The sequence below is a fragment of the Thamnophis sirtalis genome, unplaced genomic scaffold (genome assembly GCF_051295495.1).
Source record: "Thamnophis sirtalis isolate CommonGarterSnake01/CBP01778 unplaced genomic scaffold, rThaSir2_p1.2 scaffold_5, whole genome shotgun sequence".
NCBI classification, from domain to species: Eukaryota; Metazoa; Chordata; class Lepidosauria; order Squamata; family Natricidae; genus Thamnophis; species Thamnophis sirtalis.
Genome location: NW_028261385.1, coordinates 1490697 through 1505325, shown reverse-complemented (window position 1 = coordinate 1505325; position 14629 = coordinate 1490697). Strand labels below are relative to the sequence as shown.

General features: G+C 58.3%; 1 protein-coding gene across 1 annotated transcript in view; it reads left to right on the top strand.

Moving 5' to 3' along the window:
• The first annotated feature begins 2081 nt into the window (after positions 1–2081).
• RUSC2 (RUN and SH3 domain containing 2) overlaps positions 2082–14629 on the top strand; it is a 32454-nt gene continuing 19906 nt past the window's right edge. Inside the window, 2 exon segments of the mRNA XM_087715191.1 lie at positions 2082–2205; positions 11165–13120. Of these exon segments, the coding sequence (XP_087571317.1) occupies positions 11233–13120 (1888 nt within the window). The 5' untranslated portion in view covers positions 2082–2205; positions 11165–11232.

The following is a 14629-nucleotide window of genomic DNA, read 5'->3' as shown; positions in this document are numbered from 1 at the left end:
CCCACCCATTATTCCTTGTCTGGCTTTTGAGTGCTTTGGACAATAGCTTGATCCTCTCCTCTCTGTGGAAGCCCCTCAAATATTGGAAGATGCTATCCTGACTCCCCTGGTCCTTCTCTTCACTAGACTACTGTGTTTATCCGAAAACAAGATAGGGTCTTATTTTGGGGGAGGGTCTTACTATTTTTGGTAGGTGCAGGAGGCAGCGTGCGTGGTCACCTCATGGCTGTTGCTGTGTTGCAATATTTTGGGGGAGGGCTAATTTTAGCACATGCGCTCAAAAGCCCGATTGGGGCTTATTATTTGGGGAGGTCTTATATTCAGGGAAACAGGGTAGCCATGCCCAGTTCCTGCAACTTTCTAGAGTCTCCACATCTTATTTTACATCGTGGTGACCAAAACTTGATGCAGGATTCTAGGTGTGGCCTTACTAAGGCTTATAGAGTGGTATTAGTACCTCACTTGATCTTGATTGTATCCCTCTGTTAATGCAATTTAGGATTGCGTTGGCCTTTTTGGCTGCTGCCGCACATGGCTGGCTCATATTTAATTGATTGTCCACTAAGCCTCCAAGATCCCTCTCAGAGTTACTGAGAGACAGCCCCCCCCCTCCAAAAAGGCCTGGAAAAGAAAACTAGCGGGGAACTATCTAATCTAATCTAATCTAATCTAACTGTGGATGCCACCGCTTAGCGGAAGAGGCTTTCTTCACATCCCGTCTGCCAAAAAAATTTGACTGTCAGCTCCAGGAGAGGGGCCTTTCTGCTGTGGCCCCCACCCTCTGGAATCCCTTCCCACTGGAGGAGAGGGCTGCTCTCACCTTCCCAGCCTCCTGGAAGAGCCTTCCAGCCTGGCTCCGCTACCTGGTCTGGGGCTCCCGATTGAGCTGTGCTGTGTTGGTGGGTAGCTGACGGGATCGAAGGTTCCTGGGCCCACTTTGCTCATCCTCTTGATTTTAGTCATATAATTTTAATCGTGTTGTGTTGTCTTTTAAATCTTTCTATAGTATTTGTAAACTGCCCAGAGTCACTAGAACACTGAAATGGTGGCATATAAATTTAATAATCAATAAATATTGGGCTTTTGAAGCACTCGGTGGATTCTGCTTTCCCTGGCCAACCCAAATTAAAGGAGCGTTTTCATCTTTTTAAAGAGCCCAGAAATCAGGGGCTCCGGGTGGCTTAGATGTGGGTGTCCCCCAAGGTATCCCAGGTCCTGCGTTCGTTCACCCCTCTTGCCCACTGACGTCCCTTCTCCTCTGCCCCCCCTCCACGAAACTTCCCAGCTCTCTTCCAAGTCCAGCACAGCCCAAGAGATGCTGTGCGTGGATCAGGAAGGTCCTCGGTGTTTCTGCTTGCTACTTATCCCCCGAAAGCAGTAGCACCTCTTAATTCCACGCCCCAAAGGTTGTGGGCCCCCTTCCCCCACCCCATGGAAGACTCTGGCGTTGGGAGTCCACTCTGGGGGTGGTGGTGTTTGAGTTCTTTCTCCCCCAGTGCAGCCTCTCCATCCCTTCTGGAAGGATCTGCCTCCTTCCCTTCAGCTGTCTTCAGGTTGACTAGCTGGCTGTTCTTTCCCCCTTTAACCCCCACCTGGACTTTTGGCTTCTCAGGTATGCTTGCACAGCCACGGGGGGCCGGTGGTCTCTTGCAGACTTGGGCGACCCCCCCCCCCCAAGTAATCCGGCCGCCACCTTTTCCGTTCCGCCCTCTTTGCACTCCTCGGGTCCCTCCAGCTGGGACAGGTTGACAGCAGCCTCCTCTCCTCTCCACCCCCTCGAAGCCCCCCTCCATTTCTCACCTGGCCCCTTGGGGGCTACATCCCCCTCCCCCAAAAGGAGGGCCGCCCCCCCCTTGTCCGGCCGAGCGGAGCCCCTGGGGGCAGAGGGGCCGTTTCGGGAGCTCGGCCGCAGCCTCTCCCGCAGAGGCGCCCATCAGTCGCCGCATCCTCAGCCGCAGCGTCGGGGCCACCTTTGCGCTGCCCGGCTGAGCCTCCGGCGGGGCGGCCGTTCGGCTGGCGAGGCTGCGCGGCGGCTGGGCGAGCGGTGGGCCGGCCCGCGACGTCACGGCGGCGGCGGAGGCGGGGGCGGCGGAGCGGGATTGCGCAGCCCCGCCGCATTGCCAGGATGCGAGGCTGAGCGGCGGGGCGGAGGCGGCGGAAGGAGAGCCGGGCGCGGCCGCAGCGGAGGGAGCGCCGGGGGCCGAGGTGAGCGGCAAGCGAGGGCGGCAGCGGCTCGGGGCTGGCCGCGTACGGAGGGGCGGCGGCGGGCGGGCGGGCGGGGGCGGGAGCCGGTGCCTGGCAGCTGAGCGTTGCGGCGGCGGCCGCCTTTGTGCGCGGCTGCTCAGGGCGTGTCTGCGCCGCCATTGCGGAGCCGGTGTCGGGGGCCGGGCGGGCTCTGCGCCGCGCTCTCTGCCGCCCAGACGGAGGAAGATGCTGCCCCGGCGGAGGGAAGCGCCTGGTCCTTCTCCGGGTCCCCGGGCGGCTTGGCCCCTGGTCGCCCTCGGGCCTCTTCAGTCGGCGGCCAGAGCGGGGCTGAGCAGCTCCAGAAGCCGAGGGGAGGGGCGGCCGTCAAGTGGCGAGGCTGGGTCTCCGCTGGCTGCAGGGAGCGCGGGGCTGGACTAGATAGCCTCGGGGAGCCTCCAGGCCGGAAAGGCCTCTGCTCAGCAGTCGGAGCGGACCTGAGTGCGGGCGCCGCTTCCTCAGGCTGGCCAGGAAGGGCTCCTGTTTGCGGCTTATGTGCTGGGACACTTCCAGGATGGGTTCGCGCAACCCAGAACTTCCCCGCGGTTCGGATCCTGTGTTGTGAGAATTGCAGCCTTCAGCCAAGGGCCTCTTAGTTTGGTTAATTTTCATTCCCCGAAGTCAGTCAGCGCTTAGTTAAGCTTGTCTGAGGAGGAAACAAGAGTTGGGTTTGGTTAGGATGGGGATGGGGGACCACCAGGAGAGGTTTGTCGGTGACTCTGGCAATTTGAAGGGAAAAACCCCCTGAAGGTGCTGATCTCTGTGTCCTTCCAGCCTGAAAATTCTGGAAGTCTGAGGGAAGTTCCCCTTCCAAACCCCTTTCAGTGTTCAGCGTCTTGTGGGAGCCGAGTGGGGCAGTGAAGCTCCAGTGGGGAGCCCTGAATGGGGCAAGGAGGCCAGCTGTGGCCCTGCTCTCTAATTATGGGGTCCTGTGCCCCACTTCTTCCCTGGAGATGCTTCCCAGCTTTGGAAGCTGCATGAAGAGGGATTCTGGTCCAGAGTCCGCTCCCAAACCTGTCAGCCCCCCCCCCCATTGGCCGGAGGGTGCCTGGAGGCCTCTGTCTGTCCAAGTACCAGGCAAGGATGTGGGGGGCTGGGGACCAGCATGGGTCAGGAACTGAACAGCTGTTCCCCATCATCAGCCCCGGTACTTAAACACCCTGGTGGGGCTGCAGTGGGGGGATTACTTCTGCCCAGATGGCAGGCCCAGAAGTGCCATGGCCCACAAGCTCCCCCGAAATCCAGAGCCGGGCTCAGTGGGGCTCAGCCCAGTTGGCCCCTGACTGGGGGCTGCTCTCTGCGTTCAGAGAGGCTGCTTCCCGGCCTGCCCCAGTCATGTGTGCCTGTGCCCAGGCCCCTCTGCCCTGCCAGGGAGAGCCCAGGGGGGTCCAAGCAGAGGGCCTGCTTTGTGTGCTGCGATCCGTGCATGGATCAGGAAGGTTTCGGAGAGCGAGGGGGCTGCAGGTGGTCCACCGGCCAACCCTCCCTTTGAGGCCTGAGCCGGGCCAGGCTTTCTCTGCGGGGGGCTCGGAGGAGAGCCAGGGTGGAGGCCGCTGGGCCCTGCAGCGATGCCACTGAGCGGCATGAGCGCGAAAGCTGGGTCAGCCGTGGCAGGAGGGTCCTTCAACCAGGCCGGCCTTCCTGGCTTCATTGGTATCGGAGGCACGTCCAGCCTGCGGCCGTTTCACCTGATGCCACAAGGAGGGGCTGCTCCAGAGCTGGCTGCCCCTCAGAGCCTGCCCTCCCTTGGCACTGGGGAGAGGGACAGGGGGGGGCAATCTTTGGGGGGAAGGCAGGAGACAATGGCGCCATGATGTTGCTAGGTGGTTGGGGGCGGGAGGGGGCATTGTGTCATCTTCAGCGGAGAGCCTGGTCTTGACAGCTCTCCAGCAGTGGCGGCATGGGTGGGGGGGGGGGGGGATGAGACACTTTGATTCTCCTTCCTTGCATGCCCCCCCTCTTGTACTGGGGAGAGAGCAGACCCCCCCTTCCCTCCTTGGGGAAGCCAGCCTTGGTGGGCTGCACTGAAAGAAAGGGGGGGGGGGAGCAGCCTTTGCAGGATGGACTTTCCCAGTGGCTGTTCCTGCCCCCCCCCCAAACAAGGCTTTGTACTGCTCCGCACAGTGACCGAATGGGATGCAGGGAGGGTGTGGACATCCCCAGGGCTCCATTCTGCTTGAAAGGCTCAAATGATGAGGCTTCATCACAGGCCCCCCCCTCATCTCCCTCCCTCCTTCCTCTCTGCAGCCGGGCCTTTCCCAGCTTGGCCTGGCTGCCTTCCCCTCCCAGTCCTCCCTGGTGGCAGAAGCAGCCGGGTACCCTGAGGGGAAAGAGAGGAAGAAGCTGCCATGTTGAAAGAGGGTGGGGGGATGCAGGCCGAGGAACCCTGGGCCGAAATGAGCAGCCAGGGGGCCGGGGCGGAGCAGCAGCAGAAAGGAGGGCAAGAGGCAACAGCCTGCTTGGACTATCTTGCCCTCCCCCCCTCTCTGTAGGCCCCAGGGGGCTTTCAGATGAGCCTCCCTGGCTTGCTGTTGGAGCAGGGCGGGGGGTGGGGGGGGCAGAAAGGCCTCCCCTTGGAGCCCCAGCATAAGCCGAGCGGTGGGGCTGGCACGAAGGGGGAAGCAGCCATGGATCCAGAGCTCTCAGCAGCCCCCCACCCACCCCCATCCTGGCACCCCAGGGAGAAAGTGGGAGGGGGTTCCACGGGAGATGGAAGCGGGAGGTGCTGGGCAGAGCGATGGAAGATATCCTCTGTTTGGCCCTTGCCTGGATTTTTGGAATTCCTTTCCATGAAATGGGATTCATTGACCAAGACGCTAAGAAAATCCCCAGCGCAGAGCTGGCAAATGCTGTGGCAGAGCCCATCCGAGCGAGGGCCTGCAGTGGCCAAATTCCACCGGGCCTAGGCCAGCACAAAGGTTGGGCCCGGGGGGGGGGAGCAGCAAATCCACCCCCACCCCCTTCCCATGCCAGGTGAACTGCCTTTCAGTGGATTTTACCTGTCTGCTCCTGTGCTCCCTCCCTCCCTCCCTCCCTGTAGGGTCCACCTACTCCCCAAAGCACCAGAAAGCAAGAGAGGAAGCAATGGGTGGAAACTAATCAAGGAGAGAAGCAACTTAGAACTGAGGAGGAAATTATCCTGACAGTGAGAACAGTTAACCAGGGAGGGGAAAGGCTTGCCATCCAGAGGTTGTGGGTGCTCTATCGCTGGAGGTTTCAAGAAGAGATTGGACAGCCACCTGACTGAAATGGTAGAGGGTCTCCTGCTTGAGCAGGGGGCTGGACTAGAAGACCTCCAAGGTCCTTCTGTTCTGTTCGATTCTGTTTTTCCCTGCCTTCAGATGCTCGGCCAACTGCCGAGGCCTGAGCTGGACAGGCCTTCTGCTGACCGCATCCACATGCTCAGCAGCCTGGGAAGGTGGGCCGGGGGCTCACCTGAGCCTGATGGTTTGCTGCAGAAATGGCCGAGGCTGGGGCTTCCCTCAGCTGTTGAGCAGGAAGGACCAGGCTGCTGTGCCTGCCTGCCTGGGAGCTTCCAGGTGCAATTCCTTGGTGCCAGCCAGGTGAGCTTTCTAAGTCTGGCCTGGTAGCAATGGCATCTGATTGGCTGGCAGGAAGGGAGCCAAGCGGCCAGAGAGGGTCTTGCATGGATTGTGCTGGGGGTACCTGATGTCAGACAGAGTTGAACCCAGGGGGGGCTTTTGGGCAGGGTCTCATGGGCACAGAGCTCTTACTCTGGGACAGACGGTGCCAACCAAGTGGGAATTAAGTCTGGCGGGGCAAAGCTCCCCCTTGTTGGCTTAGAGATGGTCGAAGGCGAAAATCCCTTGGTGACTCATTGATAGAGGATCTTGGGGGGGGGGATGCAGGCATCATGGCCACACTTCCCTTTTTGACGCCCTCTTGGGGGAAGGAGGCGTGTCTTCTGCCTGTCTGTTTCCTGTCGCCTGTGGTTTCAAGGGGTGGGTGGGGGTCTTGGCCAGTCAGAGCAACAGTGACTCAGGGGGAGTGAGGAGGCCCCCACTTGCTCCTGTCCTAAGCGGGCAGAGCGGGAGTCTCACTGCTCCTGGCGACTGCTGGGGCCTGGGTGCTTTCTAGGGCAGGGAGCTTGGTCAAGCTCCTACTTGGGTTTCCTGACACCAACAGCTGTACTTGGAAGGGGGTCCCTCATCCTTCCTGGGTACTCAAGAGACGGCCTGCTGCCAATTACCTCCTAAAGACCCGTTAGATCACACAGGGTCGGCCTCCTCCGGGTTCCGTCCACCAGCCAATGCCATCTGGCTATGACCCGGGGGAGGGCCTTCTCTGTGGCAGCTCCGGCCCTTTGGAACGAGCTCCCCGCAGACATTCGGACCCTCACCTCCCTCCAGGCCTTCCGGAAAGCCGTTAAGACCTGGCTGTGTCGGCAGGCCTGGGGTTGATGAGCTCCCCTCCCCTCTCGACAGATGTGGTTGTTGGTCATTTTAAACGTTTATTTTGTATTTGTATGCTCCCCTTCCCGTTGGAGTTGTTCGCCGCCCTGAGTCCCTTTTAGGGAATAGGGCGGCATATAAATAAAATGAAACTTCAAACTTCAAACTTCCTGACGCCCTTCCCAAGGAAGCTCTGGAGGCCAGGGAAAATGAGGCTACAGTGAAGCCCCTCTAGACCGGGGAGTTGGTCTTCCCTCTTCTTGGGAAGGAAGGAAGGAAGGAAGGAAGGAAGGAAGGAAGGAAGGAAGGAAGGAAGGAAGGAAGGAAGGAAGGAAGGAAGCTGGCTCAGCCCTCCTTGCCCCAGGGCAGCCCTGGCTGTTCCATGGGGTTGCCTGGCGTTTTCTGGGCCAGAGATGGGAAGGCCCAGGGTGGTTTCCCGAAGAGGCCCCTGTGTGGGCAGCCAGGGCCGGGAAAGATGCCATGGAAGTTGGGTTTGCCAGGGGTGGCACAGGCCGAGTCTTAGCAACCACACAGATTTTCTCCATGACAGTGTCTGCAAATCCCCCTCCTCCTTTGTTTCCCCCAGACTGAAATAGCAATAGCAGTTAGACTTATATACCGCTTCATGGGGCTTTCAGCCCTCTCTAAGCGGTTTACAGAGTCAGCATATCGCCCCCAACAACAATCCGGGTCCTCATTTTACCCACCTGGGAAGGATGGAAGGCCTGAGTCAACCCTGAGCCGGTGAGATTTGAACCTCTGAACTGCAGATAGCAGTCAGCTGAAGTGGCCTGCAGTGCTGCACCCTAACCACTGCGCCACCTCGGTCCAGGAGGGGGTCTGTCATTTGTGAATTGTAGCCCTGCCCCTGGATGCCCCTCCCCTTTTCCAAAAGCTTGAAAGGCTTATCTTGCTGCTCCTAGTTCACAAGGGGGGGAATCAGGATTCGGGCGGCCTCTTTTCTGTCCTGTAAATTTGTTGGAGATATCAGCTATTTCTGGGGTCCTTGGTGCTCTCTAAGCTCAGCGCTTTTCTTGCAGACGTTTCATGGCCCAACTTGGTCACATCATCAGTGTTAGAGGGGAGGAGAGGTTGCTCTCTGTTTATATACCAAGGACTTGCCCTGTCGGTGTGGGTGGGAGTCTTTTCTTCTTGGTGGTTCCTTGATGAAGCTGTTGATTATGGTTCCACCACAAAACCGCGTTCGACTAAAGCGCGCTCGACGAAACCGCGTAGCTGACGTCATCAACAGGGCGACAACAGCGCGGAGACAAAAGCACACTGTAAACGCTAAACCTAAAATTAACCCCTAAACCTAAACCTAACCCCCCTAAACCTAACCCTAACCCTAACCCTAAACCTAACCCTTAATCTAACCCTAACCCTAACCCTAAAGCTAACCCTAAAGCTAACCCTTACCTTAAGTTGAATCGGCTTGCTTTCAAAGCGCTATTTAAAGCGCCCTTCTTTCTCCGCGCTCGCTGTTGTCGCCCTGTTGATGACGTCAGCGACGCGGTTTAATCGGGCGCGGCTTAGTCAAGCGCGGTTTTGTCGTGCCACGTTTGATTACTCCCTAGACGAGAGAAAAATCGAACAGATAAAAGGCCACAACATCTCCTGAGCTGCAGTCAACATCCAGATAAGCAGAGAGATTTACACCTAGCAGTAAGCAATACTGCAAATAAAGAACTCAAAACAAGATAGCAGCCGAATCGGGGAGCTAAAAAGAGGGAAACAAGACCCCCACCAACCCTTCACAGAGCAGCCACTTGTCTGTAAACAGAGAGAGCAAAGCAGCCCCACTCCCTCCTAGCACTGGTGATGTTACCTAGTTGGGTAACGAAACACCTGCAGGAAAACAAGCTCAGAGAGAACTCACAAAAGTTGCCGCTTTTAAATAAAATTTGGGAGTTGGAAAAGGAATTACCGGACTCCTCCTGATTTTTGCCCCCCGGGGACTAATCCGTTCTCCCCCTCCATCGTTTGCATGCATTTTGTTTCTCCAGATCCCTGAACAAATCAGGATTCTCCAGATTTTTAAAGGTGGTCTCTATTTTTGAATGCAGGTGTTTTGGGCAAAGTTTGAGCTGGGGGGGGGGGCATTCAGGGGAATTATTTTTGCTTTGACAAATAGTGGAGAGGTTTTTTTGTGGGGGGTGGTCATCATCCCATGGGGTGCTACTGGCAGGATTGTGGACAACATGGGAGGGGAGTTGTAGATGAGAATCCTGTCCCCAAAGGGCCGGGCATGACCGAGGAGGGGCTCTCCTGCCTCCCATCTCCTCTTGCAAGGAGGATGTCCGGCCTCTGGCTCTTCAGCTCTCCACAGAGGAAGGGAGAGCTCCTTTGGGGCCTCTGGTGCTGTCTCTGTGTGTGAGAGAGAGATAGAGTGTGTTTGTGTGTTTGTGTGTGTGTGTGTGTTTGTGTTTGTGTGTGCTTGGCCTCTTTTCCTGAACTCTCCAAGCTAGCCCTGTAGAGAGCCCTGCCGACTGGCTCCTCTGGACCCGGCGATGGGAGGATCAGGAGGTGGAGACCGGTGTGTGTGTGCGCGTGTGTGTGTGTGCGTGTGCGCGCGTGTGTGTGCGCGTTGTGTGCGTGTGTGTGTGTGTGTGTGTCTTTGGTGAGGAGCAGAGTTAGATGCAGAAGGCAGAGAGTCCTGGTTTTAGGTGGAAGCTCTCTTAGGTGGCCCTCTTATCCTGGGGGGGTGGGGGTGTTGATGTGCAGTGCGTGTGGATCCGTTGTGATACCCCAGCCTTTGTTCTCTTTTCTCCCTTTGGACTCCCCCCTTCCTCCCCCCCCTTTAACCTTGCTCTGCTTCCTAAAGCCTTTCCTCTCCCTGAGCTCCAAGCCCTCGGCTGGAGAGCCTTTTGCCCCCAACCCCACTCCTTCAGCTACACAAAGGGAGGGGAAGGGACCGGTGCAAAGGGGGGGGGGGCTTTCTCTGGGGGCTGAGAGTGCAAAGGGGGGGCTTTCTCTGGGGCTGAGAGAGCAGGGGAAGGTGGTGAGGGGGAGAGGGGGTTCCAGAGGCCCCTGGGTTTTGCTCACAGAAGATTTAGCTGTTTTTTTTTCTCAGCAAAAGACCCACTGAAGGAGGGCAGGGGGCCTGGGGCAAGGAGGGCTCCTTCCCATGTCTTTCGGCTTCTGACCAATCCCAGGCACAGGGAGGCCTGGAGGCCAGCAGGGCAGAGTCTGTAGCCGGCTTAATGGCCAGAGCCAGAGGCAGCTGCACTCCACAAGGGCCGAATCCTGCTTGCTCTGAAGGCTCTGCCCGTTTTCTCCTCCACCACATCTGCCCCAAAAACCAGGTGGCATTTGGATTGCGCCATCACAGCCGGCCATCTTGGACCATCCCCTCCGTCCCTCGTGATCAGACACAAACCGGGTTAAATGGAAGCGCCTGGCCCTTCCAGAGCTCCGGCCAGGAAATCTGGCAGCTGCCACTGGAAAGCCTGGGGTGGCCTCTGGGAAGGGCTCGGGCCTTGTATTTTATTGCCTTTATTTACACATCTACAGGCCTCCAATGTCACCATCGAGTGACTTTGGGCCCCTTCTGCCTGATCCTTGGGATCCACCCTGGGCGTAACACAAAAAGAATGTTGTTCTTGTTGTAGAGGTTTTGTGCCATTTGGGGGGCAGAATTTCAGGAGGGATTTGGACTGGCCCAAGGTTAGCCAGCTTGGGCCTCAGGCGGGAGAAGGACGCTCCTGGTTCCAGCCATTTCAGCACCACAACACACTGGCTGGCTCCTTCAAACTTTTGTCTGAATCAGGACAAACCAGAGTTATCCACAGAGATGGGAACCGTGGGGATGGAGCAAGACGGGGCCCTCTTCCTGGCCCTTGACCTTCATTCCAGCAACCTCTTTCCAACCGGCCCACCAGCGTCCTGGAGCAGGAAGAAGTGAAGCCCCCCACCCCCTTGGCTGCTGGGACTCGCTGCCCCCCCACCCTCTGCCCCTCTCTCTCTCGAAGGTTTCAGGAGGGAAGCTTAGGCGAAGAGTCCCACAAGTGCTTCCCTGTGGGGCTCCCCCCTCCCGTCTCCTCAACACCACCAAGCGTAACAGAAACACACAAATTGTGCTCCCTCCTGTGGGGATGCCAAGTGGGCAACCACATCAGATGGCTCCCCAATCTCTTCTTGGCTGGGCTGGGATCAGGTTGCTGCCTAACGCAGGACACGTGGATGGACCCGCTGGGCCCAGAGACCCCGTCTGCTCCACAGCCAGGTCGTAAGCCAGAGTCACCAGATGAGACCCCACCCCCACCCCATGTGAAAGGGAGGCACCAGGCAGGTGGGGCGGGGGGGGGCGTCACTATGCCGCTGGGTAAGGGTCCTGTATGGAGATTGCAGAATTGCCCGTGCCCCCTCCCCCCTGTGGGAGATTCCTTTGCAAAGTCCCAGGGAGGGGCTGCTGAGGAGGCGTCCCCTGAGATATGGCTGGGGGTTGGGGGGAGCTGCTGGAAGCTGACTTTGCCCTCAGTGACTCAGGGTGCCGTTTTTGTCTCTGCCAGGTCTGCCCTGAGGAGTCGACTTTTGCCTGCCCGCTCCGTTCCCCAAGACCCTTCCATGGGTAGCTTCGATGCCGCAGGTGCCCTGGCGAATGGGACCGACGATGGATAGCCCCCCCAAGCTGACAGGAGAAACGCTGATCGTTCACCATATTCCGCTGGTGCATTGCCAGGTCCCGGACCGGCAGTGCGGCGGCGGCGGCAGCCAGCGCAGCAACCCTTTCTTTCCCTCCGACCTGGGGGTCAGACGGACCAGTTCGCTCCCCGAGAGGACTCTCCTGCAGGCAGACTCGCTGGTCTACAGCAGCCTCCTCAGAGCTCCGGAAGAGGAGCCCGTGGGTGGGCAGAGCCCTTCCCACACACTGGCTGCCCCCGCAGCCCCCCGGCGGCAGAACCCCTTCCTGCAGAGGGACGGCGAGGCCTGGGATCTCTCGGAGGATGACCCGGGGAAGAAGTCCTTCCACCTGCACGATGGCCGGTCCGCCTTCCGCCTGCACGAGCCGGCACTGCCTCCCTTCCATCTGCACGGTAGCAGCCCTGTGGTGAGGCCTTGGGGTGGCAGCCACCGGATGGACACGGTGGAAGGCTGCCCTGGCCTGGCAGCCGACGAGGAGGCTCAGGACAAGGGCCACCTAGCGACAGAATGCATGGAGCTGGATGAGTACAGCTGCCACCGTGGGGACCCCAACAGCCTCTCCCTGGAGCAGGAGTGGGCCAGTGAGTCAGACGACCTGATGAACAATCCGGAGGTCGTCCGCAGCCGGACATGCAGCTGCTCCAACTCCGAACTGCAGCGCTGCCGGTGCTACAGCCTTTCGAGCCAGTCAGAGCCCCTGGACCAGCAGATGGGCTACATCAGTGACTCCTCCTGCAACAGCTCCGATGGCATCCTGGTCAACTTCAGCACCCTCTACCAGAGGCGCCACGGCCAGCCTCACACCAACCTGAACTCGGGCCCCTTGTCTTGCGACTCCTCTTCAGGCAGCCAGTCAGACATGGCCGCCTTTTACCTCGACTTGCACTCCTCGTCACAGGAGTCAAAGTTGCCCGGAGAGCTGCAGGATCTGGGGGGGGCGGGGAAGTCCTGCGGGTGCCACCACCCTTCTTCCCCTGTCCTGGATGCCAACTGCAACTCCTACCCACCGCTCTGCGATCCGTGCCCGTCCGATGGCTCTGACCTGACTGCGTGCTTTCAAAGCCAGGCGCGGCTCGTGGTGGCCACCCAGAACTACTACAAGCTGGTGACCTGCGACCTGTCCTCCCAGTCCTCCCCCAGCCCTCCTGGCTCTTCCATTACCAGCTGCTCCGAGGAGCAGGCCAGGAGCAGCCCCCTCCAGCCCACCGAGTATTACCTCTTCCAGAGACCCGAGGAGAGTGACACGGAGGGGTCCCGGGATGAGTCACAGGAGGAGTTGGAGAAGAACGCCATCGAAGGGCAGGTCTACATCAACGTCTCCCCGCCCAGCCTGGCTGGAGGCAGGCAGCGCTCACGGAGCTACGACCGCCACCTGGACCGCAGCCCCTCCAGCCAGCTGGGTTCCCTGGAGCGCATGCTGAGTTGTCCGGTCAAGCTGAGCGACAGTCCCTCCTTGGCCCTCCAGAGCTCCCCTCCCAAGCGGGTCACCTCCTTTGCAGAGCTGGCCAAGGGCCGGAAGAAGAACGGCTCCTCGCCACCCATTCGGACCAGCCGGGACTCGTCCCTGGAGTTCTCGCCCATCCCTGAGGGACAGAGGAACAGTTCCGTATTTCTGGAGAGTCAGGAGCGGCACAGCCAGAGCCTCCCACCCCTGCCCTTGGCACGCTCCGAAGGCGAAGATGCCAGAAGAGCCCTCGGCTTCAGGGAGATGCCCACCTGTGGGCGAGAGGGGGACGAACAGCTCTTTTTCTCTGCAGTGTCAGAGATGGGGGCCGGTGGCAGCAGCATCTTTGGCCAGAAGGACATTCGAGCCCGAGCTGATGGTAAGCCCCCTGCCCTGCCCCCGAATGCCCAGTGGCCTCTTTTTCACAGCCAGTTGAGGGAAATGAGTGGGGTTTTGGCCAGGAGAAGACCCTCTCTATTAATAAACTGCCCCCAAAATCCTTATTAGTTGGGGCCCAGAGGTATCCCCTGGCTGTTGGCAGGGTAGAGCATGGAAGTTGTTACAGGGACAGGCTGTCCTGCCCAGGGCCCATCCTCGGTCACTGTGCGTTGCAGCCAGAGCCACCAAGCTGGGCAGGTTGAGAAGGTTAGATGGGTTTTAGATCAATGAGGACGAATCTTTTGGCGTGTCAAAAATTGAGAAAATGCCTCACGTGACTCTGCTGGTGTGTCATCCCACCCAGTTTGGAAAAAAGGGGACTCTCTGGATGTTCCTGTCCTCTGGATTCCCCCCCTCTGGACCCTCTGAAGCCTCCCAAGAGGGCACGGCTGCTAACGGGCCTGGGAATGTCGCACGAGAACCCTCGTGCAATTGTTGGAAGCCTCAGAGGCTGTGCGAGAGCAAGACCTTCTCGTATGACTTCCAGAGGGACCAGAGCCCCGGAGTGTCACCAAAAATGGCACAGTGTGTCACCCGTATCCTAGGTTCACCATCCCTGTTCTAGAAAAAAAAAAGAGCCGAGGTGGCGCAGTGGTTAGAGCGCAGTACTGCAGGCCACTTCAGCTGACTGTTATCCGCAGTTCGGCGGTTCAAATCTCACCGGCTCAAGGTTGACTCAGCCTTCCATCCTTCCGAGGTGGGTGAAATGAGGACCCAGACTGTGGGGGCGATATGCTGACTCTGTAAACCGCTTAGAGAGGGCTGAAAGCCATATGAAGCGGTATATAAGTCTAACTGCTATTGCTATAGATCCTAAAGGAGGGAGGGTGGTGGTGCTTCCATAGCTTTATTGTGGCTGGTTCGATTGGTTGGATTCCTTGGGCAGGAAAACTGTTTCCTCCTTGCAATTGAGGGAATTGGGTCTGAGTGTCCCACTCCACCCATTAGCCACCGTCCCACCCGGGCCAAATGCTCCAGAACTGTGGCCTGATGCACCTTTTCTGGTGTCAGACAGTCTGGAGAGGACAGCCTCCACTTGGTCTCCAAGTACTTTTCCAGCCCCTGCTCGGCCATCAGCCTCTATGCCTGCCTAGGGCCTGTCAGGGAGAGGATGGAAGAAGAAAGCGTAGACAGCTGTTGTGAGCTTTGTGGGCACCAGAAGTGAGTCTCCATGGCCACAACTGTGACCGCTGATTGTCCTTAAGGAGTGGCTGGACAAAGAGATGCTCTGCAGCCATGTAGGGTATGTCATGTAATGGGGGAAAATTAAGTTTTGCATTTTTTTTTCAGTGAGGGGGTTCTAAAAATATGTGTCTTTACCGCAAGAATTCAAATTCTGCTATTATTTTGCAATTGCAAAATGTTTAGCTTGGTATGGTAAATCCACGTCTGATCATATCCAACAAATACTGTTAACTTTGTCTTCTCAAAATTACAAAACTTCTACAAA